This window comes from Spermophilus citellus (genome assembly GCF_964194105.1).
Source record: "Spermophilus citellus genome assembly, chromosome: 10".
Classification (NCBI taxonomy): domain Eukaryota; kingdom Metazoa; phylum Chordata; class Mammalia; order Rodentia; family Sciuridae; genus Spermophilus; species Spermophilus citellus.
The window spans coordinates 25,130,458-25,143,303 of record NC_138197.1 but is presented as its reverse complement, the minus strand read 5'-3'; the positions used below and the strand labels follow the sequence as shown (position 1 = coordinate 25,143,303).

Here is a 12,846-nt window from a genome sequence, read left to right as displayed (position 1 = left end):
AATTTTGCTTTATTGGTTGCTAGATAGAAAACGATTTCTACAAAGATTCTTGAGCTCTGTTCTGTGAGCAGCAAAGCCTCTCTTGATCCTTTTGCATCTTGCTTATCTGTTAGGTAGGCCTGGGAGTTGTGTTCAGTCCAGGGCTGATTATTCCCCATGAATGAGGAAATGGTCTTCTGCATACTCTATTAATACCAGGTGATTCTTGAGATTATTCAGCATGGCTGGGGAGAAGAGGTACCATATGAGCACCATTACTTTCACTTTTTTTTTTTTTTGTAACGAGGATTGAACCCAGGGACACTTAACCACCGAGGCACATCCCCAGCCCCTTTTTTTTGTATTTTATTTAGAGACAGGATCCTCACTGAGTTTCTTAGGTCCTCACTACCTTGCTGAAGCTGGCTTTGAGCTCATGGTCCTCCTATCTCAGCCTCCTGAACCACTGGGATTATAGACGTGCGCCACTGCTCCTGGCCCGGCACTTTTAACCTTTTTGATAATTCTTTCCCTTGTCTCAGTTAGTGTCTTCACACATATGTTCTGACCAGGACTGAGTTAAGGGATTGAGGGAACCCTATGACGATATTAGGGTTCCCTTCTCTGTGCAATTCTCCTATCTTGGTACTCTTTCCTTTGAAGTTCCCTGTTCATTTTGGTAGTGGATTAAAGTCCATGATAGAAAAAAAAAAATACCAGCATTTTTGACATTCATAGTTGGTCTTAGTTAATGGTAATAGAAACGGAAGTAGAAATATTACTAAAGGGAAATCTGAATTCAGCCTGCTTAAAGTCCCTACCTGACATTAAGAGCCATTTTTTTTTTGAAAAGAATTATAGACTGTGAGCTGTGCTAATGTTCCTGGATATTTATTATTCAATGAACTCCTTGCTGTTGTCACAACTTATGTTAGGGAGCGATTGGTGTTCGGCAGAGTACAGGTATAGATTGAAACCTCACAATGAAAAGGCCTGGGACACTGTAGATCCTAGGTAACTTGGTCATTCTTGATTCCTGTTGTGTCTGCAGACATCGAGGCAGATGTCTCTCCTGCAGTGTGCATGCTCCTAACCCCCAGGATTCTGACTGGCAGTGTGGCTGGTAGCGGGAGGACACAAATGTGACTCATGGAGAGGATATGGACAGATCATGAACAGCCTGTTTTCTACCCACAGGTGCTTTCTTTATCCCCTACCTCATTTTCCTCTTTACCTGTGGCATTCCTGTCTTCCTCTTGGAGACAGCGCTGGGTCAGTACACAAGCCAGGGAGGTATCACAGCCTGGAGGAAGATCTGCCCCATCTTCGAGGGTGAGTAACTCTGTGCCTGATTCCCAGGTGTCTGCTCTAGTTGGTTATAAACCGTACTTGGGATGACTGAGTAAAGAGCAGCAGTTCTGGGATTAAGATAAGACTTTAATTCTCCATGTTAAACCTTTGGTTTGTGGACTGAATACTGAGCTGGTCACCTGGTTCATTAGAGGATGAGGGAAAAATAAGGATAAGATGGGACAAAGGTTTTAGGTTAAATGAGTACAAAGTTATTTTAGTTATGAATATTTTACATATGTAACAATAATTATTTTTTAAATATATAGCCATAATTTTGTATTTTAAAAGACATTTAATTAATTAAAGCATTTTAAAAAAATTTAAAATGAGAAAAGTTCTTTCAGTAATAGTTCTATCATCTTGACATAATAAGTTTAAAACTTAGGATGTTTTGTGTTGGCTGTGGTGGTGCACACCTATAATTCCAGCTGCTCGGAAGGCTGAGGCAGGAGGATTGCAAGTTTGAGGCTAGCCTTAGTAAATTAGTGAGGCACTAAGCAACTTAGTGAGATCTTGCTTCAAAATAAAAAATAAAAAGGGCTGGGGATGTAACTCATTGGTAAAGAACCCCTAGGTTCAATCCCTAGTATCAAAAAAAAAAAAAAGTGTTTTAAGAATTTTCTCTCTGTATAGGATTTTCTTTAAGTTTTTATTTTGAAATGATTATATATATTCACAGGAAGTTACAAAAATAGTACCGAGGGGTCTGTGTACTATTATAAGAACAGTATAATAGCAAAATCTGGTACAGAGCTTATTCGTATTCCAGCAGTTTTCCATACTTCTTTTGTGTATGTCTGTGTGATTTTATCACATGTGGAGGTTTATGTGACCACCATCAGGACACCCACTGTTCTATCACCACTGTGGTCTCTATGCCACCCCCTTATGGTCAGACTCACCCCATCCCTAACTTCTGGCTTCCCCTATTCTTTTTTCTATCTCTATAATTTTGTCATTTTGAGAATTTCATATGAATGGGCTGATGCAGTATGTAACCTTTGTGAGTGGTTTTTTACACTAAGCACGATACCCTTCACATCCTGGATCACTTGTTCTTTCCTTTTCATTGCTGAGTGGTATTCCTTGGTATGGATATACCACAGTTTGTTTAATCATTAATTTACTGAAAGCATTTGGTTCATTTACAGTTTTGTGGCTTTATTTCAAAGTTTCTTTCTCTTTCTATATTTTATAATTTATTAACATGGAATGTACACACATATGCTCTCTTCAATTCATTTTATTTTTCATTTTTTAAAAAATCAGCTTCTGGTTTTTTCTTAAATTTGTTTTTAGTTGTCGATGGGCCTTTATTTCTATTTATACGCAGTGCTGAGAATTGAATCCAGGGCCTCACACATGCTAGGCAAGTGCTCTACCACTGAGCTACAACCAAGACTCTTATTTTCCATTTTTTTACACAATAATCACTTAATGATTTATAAAATTCTATCAAGTGGGTATATCCTAATTAACAGTTCTCTGGGGCTTTTTTGCTTATTTTTAAGTACTCATAAAATTTATATTCTTATACTTCACACATTTGTTTAGATAGTTCCCCACTTCAGAATTATTTCCTGGGGATAAATTCCCAGGATTAGGATAACTGGATCAAACGGGTATTTAGGTTGATATTTCTTGATATGATTCATTAAATTGTCCTAGGAAAATGATCACTGACAGTGTCACTAGATGTGAGTAGGCATCTTTCTCCATATCTTGAACAACTCTGAGTTCTATCAGCGGTTCCCAAACTTGTCTGCACACTGGGATCTCCTGAGCCCCTTCAACCTATCTGTGGCTGTGCCCCATTTCTAGAGGTTGTGATTTCAATAGTCTGAGCTTTGTCCTGGGCTTTGGAATTTTGTAACTATTCTAAGGTCATTCTAATACTCAGACGAGTATGGAAAACACTGAGTTAACATCATTTGTAGAAACTTGCAGTAAGATTATAGCTGCAGAACGGTACCTCATTTAGTGTTTCATTTTACACACATGTGATTATTAGAAAGAATGGACACATTATAAAAGTGTTCATTCACTATCTGTGTTTCTCCTTATGAAAATCATATGTTCCTGCTCTTGTGCTTTTATTTTTAAGAAACATATCAGTTTAATTCTGGGGAACATTAACTATTAGGATCATGAATGAAGCTGATCTTACACATTTTAAAACTAACTGACTTCATGAACTTTGAGAATGTGGTAAAATTGACCAGATGTGATGGCACAAGCCTGTAGACTCAGTGACTCAGGAGGTTGAGGCAAGAGGATCACAAGTTTGAGGCTAGCCTGGGCAACTTAGCAAGAGCTTGTCTCAAAAGAAAATTAAAAAGGGCTGGGGATGTAGCTCAGTGATAGAGCACTTGTCTGGTATACTGAATACCCTGGGTTCAATCCTCAATACAGAAAAACAAAACAAAAACAAAAGCAAAAAAAGGTGGAGGATGAAGTTAAAGTGCATAGGAAGCATACCTATTGCAGCAGAAGACAGGAGAAAGGTCCTAGTCTGCCCTGGAGGGCTGTGGGAGCCCAGAAGTTTCACTTTTTGGTGCCAGAGTGGGAGAGCTGGATCAGGAGTCTCTACTCCAACACTGTTTGCTTTAGGGGACTGACAGTGGGGTGCAAGCACTTTCCTGTACAGGGGTGGATGATATGTGAAGAATCTGGGTACCATCCCCAGCCTAATCTGCAGCCCCTACTCCCCAGGTATTGGCTATGCCTCCCAGATGATCGTCATCCTCCTTAACATCTATTATATCATCGTCCTGGCCTGGGCCCTCTTCTACCTCTTCAGCAGCTTCACCACCGACCTCCCCTGGGGAAGCTGCCACCATGAGTGGAATACAGGTAAGGTCACCACTGGAGAGTCCCCTTCCTTCTCTGGCTCTGCCACATGAACCAGGAAAGGGATTGTCCCAATATCCAGGCAACCCAATCCCCAGTCTTAACTCAGGACTCACAGAAATCAGCCAATTAGTTCATGAAAAACTCACATCAAGAATAAGTGCAAGGGGGCTGGGGATGTGGCTCAAGCGGTAGCGCGCTCCCCTGGCATGCGTGTGGCCCAGGTTCGATCCTCAGCACCACATACAAACAAAGATGTTGTGTCCGCCGAAAAAAAGACTAATATATATATATATATATATATATATATATATATATATATATATATATATATATATATATAAATTCTCTCTCTCTCTCTCTCTCTCTCCTCTCTCTCTCTCTCTTTAAAAAAAAAAGAATAAGTGCAAGGGCTGGAGTAGACAAAGGGGAATGAAGGGACAGGAGGGAGGATGGGAACAGGAAAGACAGTAGAATGAATGGGACATAACTTTTCTATGTTCATTTATGAATACATGACCACATCATGTATTCATATATCCACATCATGTACAAGCACAAGAATGCGAAGTTAAACTCCATGTATGTATGATAAGTGAAAATACATTCTACATTTATAACTAAAAAGAATGAATAAAAAATTAAAAAAAAAAGAATGATTGCAAGGGGCTGAGGATGTAGCTCAGTGGAAAAGCATTTGCCACATTCAGGCAATGCAGTCCCAGCACTGCCAATAAATAAGTAAATAAATAAATAATAAAATAAAATTAAATTAAATACTGAGAATTCACCAATGTCACAAGAAAAATGTCATAGGCTTAAAAAATAAATTCATGTATTTGATTAATGTTTTATGCAAATAGAACTGACTTCTTTTTAAATATAGTTTATCCATTTATTTGTTTCAAGGTGAAAAATAGTGTTTGATATATATATATATATATATATATATATATATATATTATTTGTTTATGTACTTGTTTTTCATGTCTTCTTTCTGACACTACTTTAGATCTCTCAAATTATAATTTATCTGGACTTAACTAGGGAATGAGCTGTTTTGTATGTCATCAATAAAATTTATAATAGCAATTAACTCCTGTGCTTCTAACACAAGGTGAGCCACCTATGGCAATAGAATCACTGAATCTAGCATATTGAAAGTAACAGCAACAACAAAAATCTAGGGTAAGGATGTCCAAAGGAATTGTCTATGAGGATGAAAATGTTCTCCACATGTCCAATACAGTAGCACCAGCTACATGTGTCTATTGAGCATCTGAAATGTGCCTAGAGCTTCTGAGGAACAGAATTTTAAATTATTTTACTTAATTTTAATTTAAATACCTATGTGGACTAATAGCTATCCTTTTGGAGAGTACAGATGGGGAGCATGTTGACCACTGTTCTGCTTGGATTCTTATCACACAACTTGCTTTGATTGTCCAAAAATTTTTCAGAGCTTGTCTGTGAGACCTCTGCTTTTGAAGTGGGAATGGCCATTGTGTTAGCTTTTCATCACTGTGACAAAATACCTGAGAAAAACAACTTAAAAATTAAAACTGTGGGTGCATGGTTTCCGAGGTTTCAGTCCATGGTAGGCTGGCTCTATTGCTTTGGGCCTGAGGTGAGGCAGAATATCATGCAGTAGGGCATGGTATGGAAAAGATGCTCAGCTCATGGCAGCCAGGATGAAGAGAAAGAGCAAGGAAGGTACCAGGGACAAGATATAGTCCCCCAGGGCACACTTCCAGTAACCTACTTCCTCCAACCTGGCCCAGCTTTCTAAAGTTTCCATCACCTCCCAATAGTCCATTCAGCTCTGAATAATTTTACCTCAATGTATTAATCCACTGATGAGGTCAGAGCCCTCATGATCCAATCACCTCCCAAAAGCCCCACCTCTTTTTAACATCATTTCTTTGGGGACCAAGACTTCAACACATGAACCTTAGGGGACATTCCAGGTCCAAACCATAACAGACACAATCAGTTCTTTCTTGTGCAGGTAAGTTACTCAGTTTAAATCCTTTACTTACCAAGGAAAAAATTTTTTCAGGGTTAACATGGTATTCTTCATGTCCTTATGATGTTGCCCCTGCCTTTTTTTTTTTTTTTTTTTCAGTGCTGGGGAATGAAGCGAGGTCTTGCATATGCTAGGCAAGTGTTCTTCCGCTGAGCTACCCCTAGCCCACCATTACCATTCTCATACTTCACATTTCCTTTCAGGCAATTCCTTGCCCATCTCTTTCACTACTTTTATTCTACTGTCATTTGTCCATTGTCAGGTTATCTCCCCCGACACCCCAAGATTGGATTAGATTTTTCTCAGATGTATCTACTGGTATGTATATTGAGACCTGGCCCTATTGTGGCACTTACCTTATTTTTTGTGTTTCTTGGCTCCATTTTTCCACTAGTTGGCAGGATCTCAAGGCAGAAAAGACTCTCTCTCCATAGCCTTTGTGTCTAGCATGGGGCTGACTAGCTTTCAAGAAAGAGTTGTTGAAGGCAAGATTTAAAAATCTTTTTTATTCTAATATTTCCTTTTTTTTTTGTATCTTTGCACATGAATCATCTTTGACAACCAGCTTATCAGATAGTAACCATTTCATCCAGATCCTAGCAGAGTGTCTCTTGAAAGAATTTTGGTGAAATTTTGTCTAGAGTTTTTGTTTCAGGACATGAGTAGGCCTATCTGTCTTTGAGTCTCTGAGGTAAGTCTGAGGCAAGCTGAATACCTGAGTCTTTTGTTTTCAGACATTTTTTGTCCCCTCTCTTAGTGGGTCTGGTTTCAATCAGAGCCTGGCATCTTGAATGGCATAGGCCATCCTGTCATCAATATGAAGTAATGCTTTTCTTCAAGGAGAATGATATGGTTCAGTGGAGAGAGCCTTCCATGAGCACCTACCATTTAACAGGCTCTCTTCTAAGCACTGGGGATATGGTAATGTATTTCCTGGAATTGTCATTCTAGCAAGGGAAGACAGACCATGAACAAAATAAATAAGTAGTATGTATTATGAGAGAAATAAGGCCGTGCATTATGTTAGAAGAAATGCTATGGAGAAAAATAAAACAGGGAATGGGTTTGGGAGTTTAGGGGTAGGGGACTTTAATAGGACAATCAGGAAAGGCCTTCCTGAGGTTGTACTTTCATTTGAAGGAGGAGAGAGAATAAGCTGTTAAGATAGGGGGACAACCATTCTAGTTAGTGGGACAGTAAATGCAAAGGCTCTGAGGTGCGTGGTGCCCAAAACGCCCAGGGACGAGCCTGGAGCCAGTGTGGCTGGAACAGGGAGAGTGGAGGGGTGTTAGGAGATGCGGGCAGAGATGTTGAGAGCTAGAGAAAGATGTTGAAGGCAGCTGAAGCAGTTTTGTTTTTTTTTTGGAGTGGGATAAGATACCCATTATAGGGTTGGAGGTGGGATTTAACATAATCATCTTGGCTGCTGTATGGAGATTTGACAAGGGAAGCGAAGGTAGAAACCAGTTAGGAGCTGTGAGGTGATGGTGACCTGTACCAGGTGGTAGTGGAGATAACAAGAAAGGTCAGAGTCTAAGTATTTTGAAAGTAGAACCCGGGCAGTTTGTTGACCTGGATTCCAGCCCACACTTGATCATTTATGAACTCTGACAGGCAATTTCTAAGAAGATTGATTTTCTTCATATATACAATGGGGAAAACAGTCTCTGTCTTAATATTTCCTCGGATTATTATACTGATAAAATATTAAAAAGAATGTCAACTCTCTATGTGAAACTCCAAAGTGACAAACAAATAATAAAGAACACTTTATTGAGCACTTTAGATTTACATTTTAATTTAATCCCCCTATCAATCCTACTAGAGAGACATTAATGTCTACATTTTGGAGATCAGGGAAATGACGCTTAGAGCAGAGAGTTTTCACAAGGTCACACAGCAGATATCCAGAGCATTGGGATCCAACCCAGAGCTTTCTGACCTTGCCTTGGTATCTGAGGTCTTGGCCTCTGTGCTACATTACTTTCTAGAAGGCATTTATACTATTCCTCAAAGGCTGTGACTTTACATAGGATGGTTTCCTGGGAATTAGTGTATCTTTTGAAGCAGCTAGCATGCAGAGCATCTTACCTAATGCTGTCTGATCGTGCTTTAAGGATAATATGCAGGCAAACATCTATAAGCCCACAGTAAATGTGCAGGGGGGAGGTGAGGTGGGTTTGTTGAGGATGAGGAGGTTTTGTAGAACTATAGCCCAGTTCTTTCCAGATACCTTACTTTCATTCTCCTAAAATTCCATACCGTTCTCTCTAGTTTTGCCAAATTTTGGCTGATGAACTTTCTCTTTCTTCCTTCCCTGGGACCCACGGGTAGAGAACTGTGTAGAGTTCCAGAAGACCAATGGATCCCTGAATGTGACCACTGAGAATGCCACGTCCCCTGTCATCGAGTTCTGGGAGTAAGTGAGGCCCTTTCCCCATGTGAACGTGGGAGGTGTGTTCCACAGAAGGGTAGAGGGTATAGTTCTCACTGGATAGCAAGGAAGAGTTTCTTCTTTCCTGGTCCTGTCACCTATGTGGCCTTTTTCTGTGGTGTCTGTATTTGTGGTTATGCAGAACTGGTTTCAGAGATGAGAATTTTGTAGTTCTTCTCAGGCTGTGCTGGCCTTCTCCTCTTGTCAGAGAGGGAACATACATGTGTATTCAGTCTGCTAACACCCTCCTCTCTTTGACTCTTTTATGTTGCCTCTTATCCAGCCCATTCCTCCAAATGTTGATATTCACCCAGTGTGTGATCCCTGATAACAAAACAACCTAAAATCCTGGTTGAGAAAATGCATGCTTGCGCCTCTTTCCCTGTGTTAAGTTAGTACTCAGAGCAAACTTCCCTGGGCACAATTTTTACTTGCCACCCTTTAAATCTAGCTCCATCTCCAGGCAAAGAAGAGCCTCACAATCCCAGTCAAAAGAGTTGACCTACCTTCAGAGAGAGCCTGGAGGCGTGGCTCTGCAAGACCCACAGGGCTATAAAACTGAGAATCAGGGCTGGGGTGCAGCTCAGTGGCGGGGTGCTTGACTAGCATGTGTGAAGCCCTGGATTCCACCCCGAATGCAATGTTGCAAAAAAAGAAAGAAGGAAAGAAAAGAGGGAAGGAAGGAGTGAAGGAAGAAAAGAAGGAAGGAAGGAAAGAAAGGAGAGAGAGAGAGAGAGAGAGAGACAGAGAGAGAATGAGAATTTTAGTCAACTTTTTCACTGTTGCAACCGAAAGACCCGACCAGAACAACGGTAGAGGAGGGAAGGTTTACTTAGGAGCTCCTGGTTTCAGAGGTCTCAGTCCAAAGAAGGCTGGCTCCATTTTTCAGGGCTCTGGGTGAGGCAGGACATCATGGCAGAAGAATGTGGCAGAGGGAAGCAGCTCTCATGATGATGAGAAAGCAGAGAGAGACTCCACTCTCCAGATACAAAATATATACCCCTCAGCCACAGCCCCCATGAACCACCTCTTCCAGTCACACCCCTCCCTCCTCTAGCCACAACCCGGTTAATCCCATCAGGGGGGGAAACAAGTCACTGATTAGGTTAAGGTTCTGACCCAATCATTTCTCCTCCAAACCTTGTTGCATTGTCTCACACGTGAGCTTTTGGGGGACACCTCATATCCAAACCATAACAGAGAGAGACCTGAGGCTGACATCCAAAGTGGAACCAGGCTCACTCTTTTCTCCCCAGGAGGCGGGTCCTGAAGATCTCTGATGGCATCCAGCACCTGGGGGCCCTGCGCTGGGAGTTGGTCTTATGTCTCCTGCTCGCATGGGTCATCTGCTACTTCTGCATCTGGAAGGGGGTCAAGTCCACAGGCAAGGTCTGTATTAGACAGCCCCCCCCCCATCCTGGGACTCCCTGCCCTAGTTTGGGGACTGTCACCCAGTTGTGGTCTAGTCTGGAATGGGAGGGAATGATCCAGCGAAGATTTTATGTGCTTCCCTTCCTTGATTCTGTGCCTCTCCTGGAATCAATCCCATGTGCTTCTGGGAAGTGAAACAGGAGAAACAAAGGCAGGAAGAATACTTCCAGGAGTTTCATCTTGGAATTTTCCATGTGTGTGAGCACACTGCATACCGAACACTGTTTGTGGCTTCTTATTTCATATACAACATTTCTGTGGATAAGGAATTCCATTAAGACTGTTCCCCTCCAAATGATTTCCAACCAACTCAAGAATTTGGGAGTCTGAGGTGCTAGAGGATATGCTAAGCTGGACTCTCGCACTGGAGGCTTTAACAAGACTTCTTTTCTAATTTGGCTGCCTGGTTGTGCTAAGCTCGTAAACTCTTGTGAGGAAGAGATCACATGTTACAGATCTTTTCATACCTGACAACTCTTGCCAGAATTCCAAGCACTCTTGTTGGAAGAATGCCTAAATTCATTCAGTCACTTGACAAATATTTACTGAATATGTGCTGGGGAGGGTAAATACTTAAACTGGAGGGAGGAGGGGTGAGAGAGGTAGTGACCCAAGGTTTCAGGGAGATTGAGCTGAACAGCTGCATGGTGGAGGGAGGGAGCAGGAGAGGAACTCCCATGCCCTTTTTGGTGGGGTGGGAGCTTCTGCCTCTTGTCTCTGCTGCTGAGTCTTGGGGTCCCTCCTTCCTAACTCACAAGTTCCTTGTCACTCATCTGCTCTTGACCAGGTGGTGTACTTCACAGCCACATTCCCTTACCTCATGCTGGTAGTCCTGTTAATTCGAGGAGTGACACTACCTGGTGCCGCCCAAGGAATTCAGTTTTATCTGTACCCCAACCTCACACGTCTGTGGGATCCCCAGGTAAGAAGCCACAGGCAGGGGCTCTGGAGGCTTTGCTCTGGGAGAGTCTTGGTTCCTGGCTCATCCCAGGGCATCCCTGGAGATGGTGGGGTTCACCCTTCCTTCTGCAGACATGTGTTAGCAGTGGTTTGTGGTTATAAGGTGTCTGACACTGCCCCTTCTTGGTCCACAGCTTCCAGAGAACCCAGGGGGCCTGAAGCCCTAGCTATATTTCTCAGGGACTGAAAATATGTCAGTCACTGAACAGCTTTCTTATGAGCTGAGCTCCTTTCCTCTTGTCTACCCATTTTTCTCATGTTTGCATTTTTTTCTTCTTCTCCATTTCCTTCTCCAAAAATTCCTCTCTAGTTCTTGTCTGGTGTCTTCCTTCCACCATGTGACCCTTTGCGGGGGGGGGGGGGGGCAGTTCCCAGCCCCTCCCCACACTAGCTGGGATGGTGTGACGTTTCCTGTCAGTTGGCTGGGTCTTTTCCCCTCCCCTCCGCCCTTCCTTGGTTGCCCACACTCCCTCAGAGACAGTCAGCTTCCTTACAGCTCCACAGGGAGGGAGGGGGTGGTGCTGCTTGTCTTATTTTCTCCTCTTTGAGAGCCATTTTGAAAGCTGCCAAAGCCAATGGGAGTATGGGTAAGCTCCACCCCAGAGCCTCCCAGGTGGTATTATCCAGTTCAGAACCATGTCTCTGCCTCTGCCTCCCTGGCACAGAGGGGAGTATTGTATAATTCAGAGCTGCTCCTCTGGATTATCCAAGGTTCCCTGTGACTGTGCAAGGGGCCCCAGGAGACTCAAGGGCAGATGACTTTCCAGGCTTACGAGACAGTAAGATGGCCTTCCAGACCTTTCTGATAGCACAGCGCCAGCACAGTCACTGAAGACACCCAGCGGGAGAAAGAGACGAGGACAGGCATGCAGCTCCAGAGTTCCTCCTCAAGACCCGGGAACTCAGTTTACCCCAGAAGCAACAGCTCTCTGTTGGGAAGAATTTGGGGGTGATCTAGAAGCTAAACCACTCTCATCTCCTAGCCCCCTGGCAGAATTGTGAGGCTTCCCTCTTGACTTCTCCTGGTACTGTTGTGGCTCCCAGAAGCAGCCAGACCAGCCCTACTCAGAAATCTCCCCACAGAATCCAGTGATCTTTGTCCTGGGTGTTTCTCAATGGTCTTCCAGTGGGAAGAACTTATCTTTTTGCTCTTCCATTTCTTTTCTTTATTTTTCCTTCCTCCCTCCTTTCTCCCTTTTGACAGTGTGACCTCAAACTCGGAATCCTCCTGCCTTCACCTCCCCAGTCACTGGGGTTACAGGTGTGCACCACCATATTCTGGCTTCTCCCATTTCTTACACATTATAGAAATGCAGATTGCTAATTCCTCATTTTATGCAGGCTGCAATAAGGTTGTGGAGCCAGATTACAGAGACAAATGTGTTGAAGCTAAAAGGATTCTGGAGATCATCTAGTGCAGCCTCCTCGCTGCACAAATGAGTAAACTGTGAGCTCAGGGCAAAAAAAAAAAAAAAAAAAAAGCAATGTAAAGGTGTATTTTGTTTCCTAAATCATAAGCCCTTTTGACTTATATGAAACCAAGGGCTGTGATAGAGAGTAGGCAGTAAGCAGGAGGTTGTGGGGGCAGTATATTTGAGAAAGGCTTTGAAGGTCAAGCAAAGAGTCTGGTGTGGGTCTGCCATGCAAGAGGAAGCACTGTGGTTCTGGAGCTGCAGAGCTGTGAACCAGTGGCTAAAACTCAGCTTTCCTTGCAGATAGGGCTGGGTTGAGAGAAAGGGGAAATGGGCAGGGAGACATGCAGGTAGGCTGAAAGAGGAAAAGGAAAGAGGGCTTTGTCTTGATCAGCTATTTA

The 12,846-nt window shown here is 42.7% G+C and overlaps 1 protein-coding gene across 1 annotated transcript in view; it reads left to right on the top strand.

Annotated features, from left to right (window-relative positions):
• The window catches only part of SLC6A13 (solute carrier family 6 member 13), a 39,380-nt gene that overhangs the window by 16,341 nt on the left and 10,193 nt on the right, over window positions 1-12,846 (top strand). The window contains exons 3-7 of the mRNA XM_081310057.1: window positions 1,177-1,311; window positions 4,045-4,185; window positions 8,543-8,627; window positions 9,899-10,031; window positions 10,861-10,995. Of these exons, the coding sequence (XP_081166183.1) occupies window positions 1,177-1,311; window positions 4,045-4,185; window positions 8,543-8,627; window positions 9,899-10,031; window positions 10,861-10,995 (629 nt within the window). The remainder of the gene's footprint in view (window positions 1-1,176; window positions 1,312-4,044; window positions 4,186-8,542; window positions 8,628-9,898; window positions 10,032-10,860; window positions 10,996-12,846) is intronic.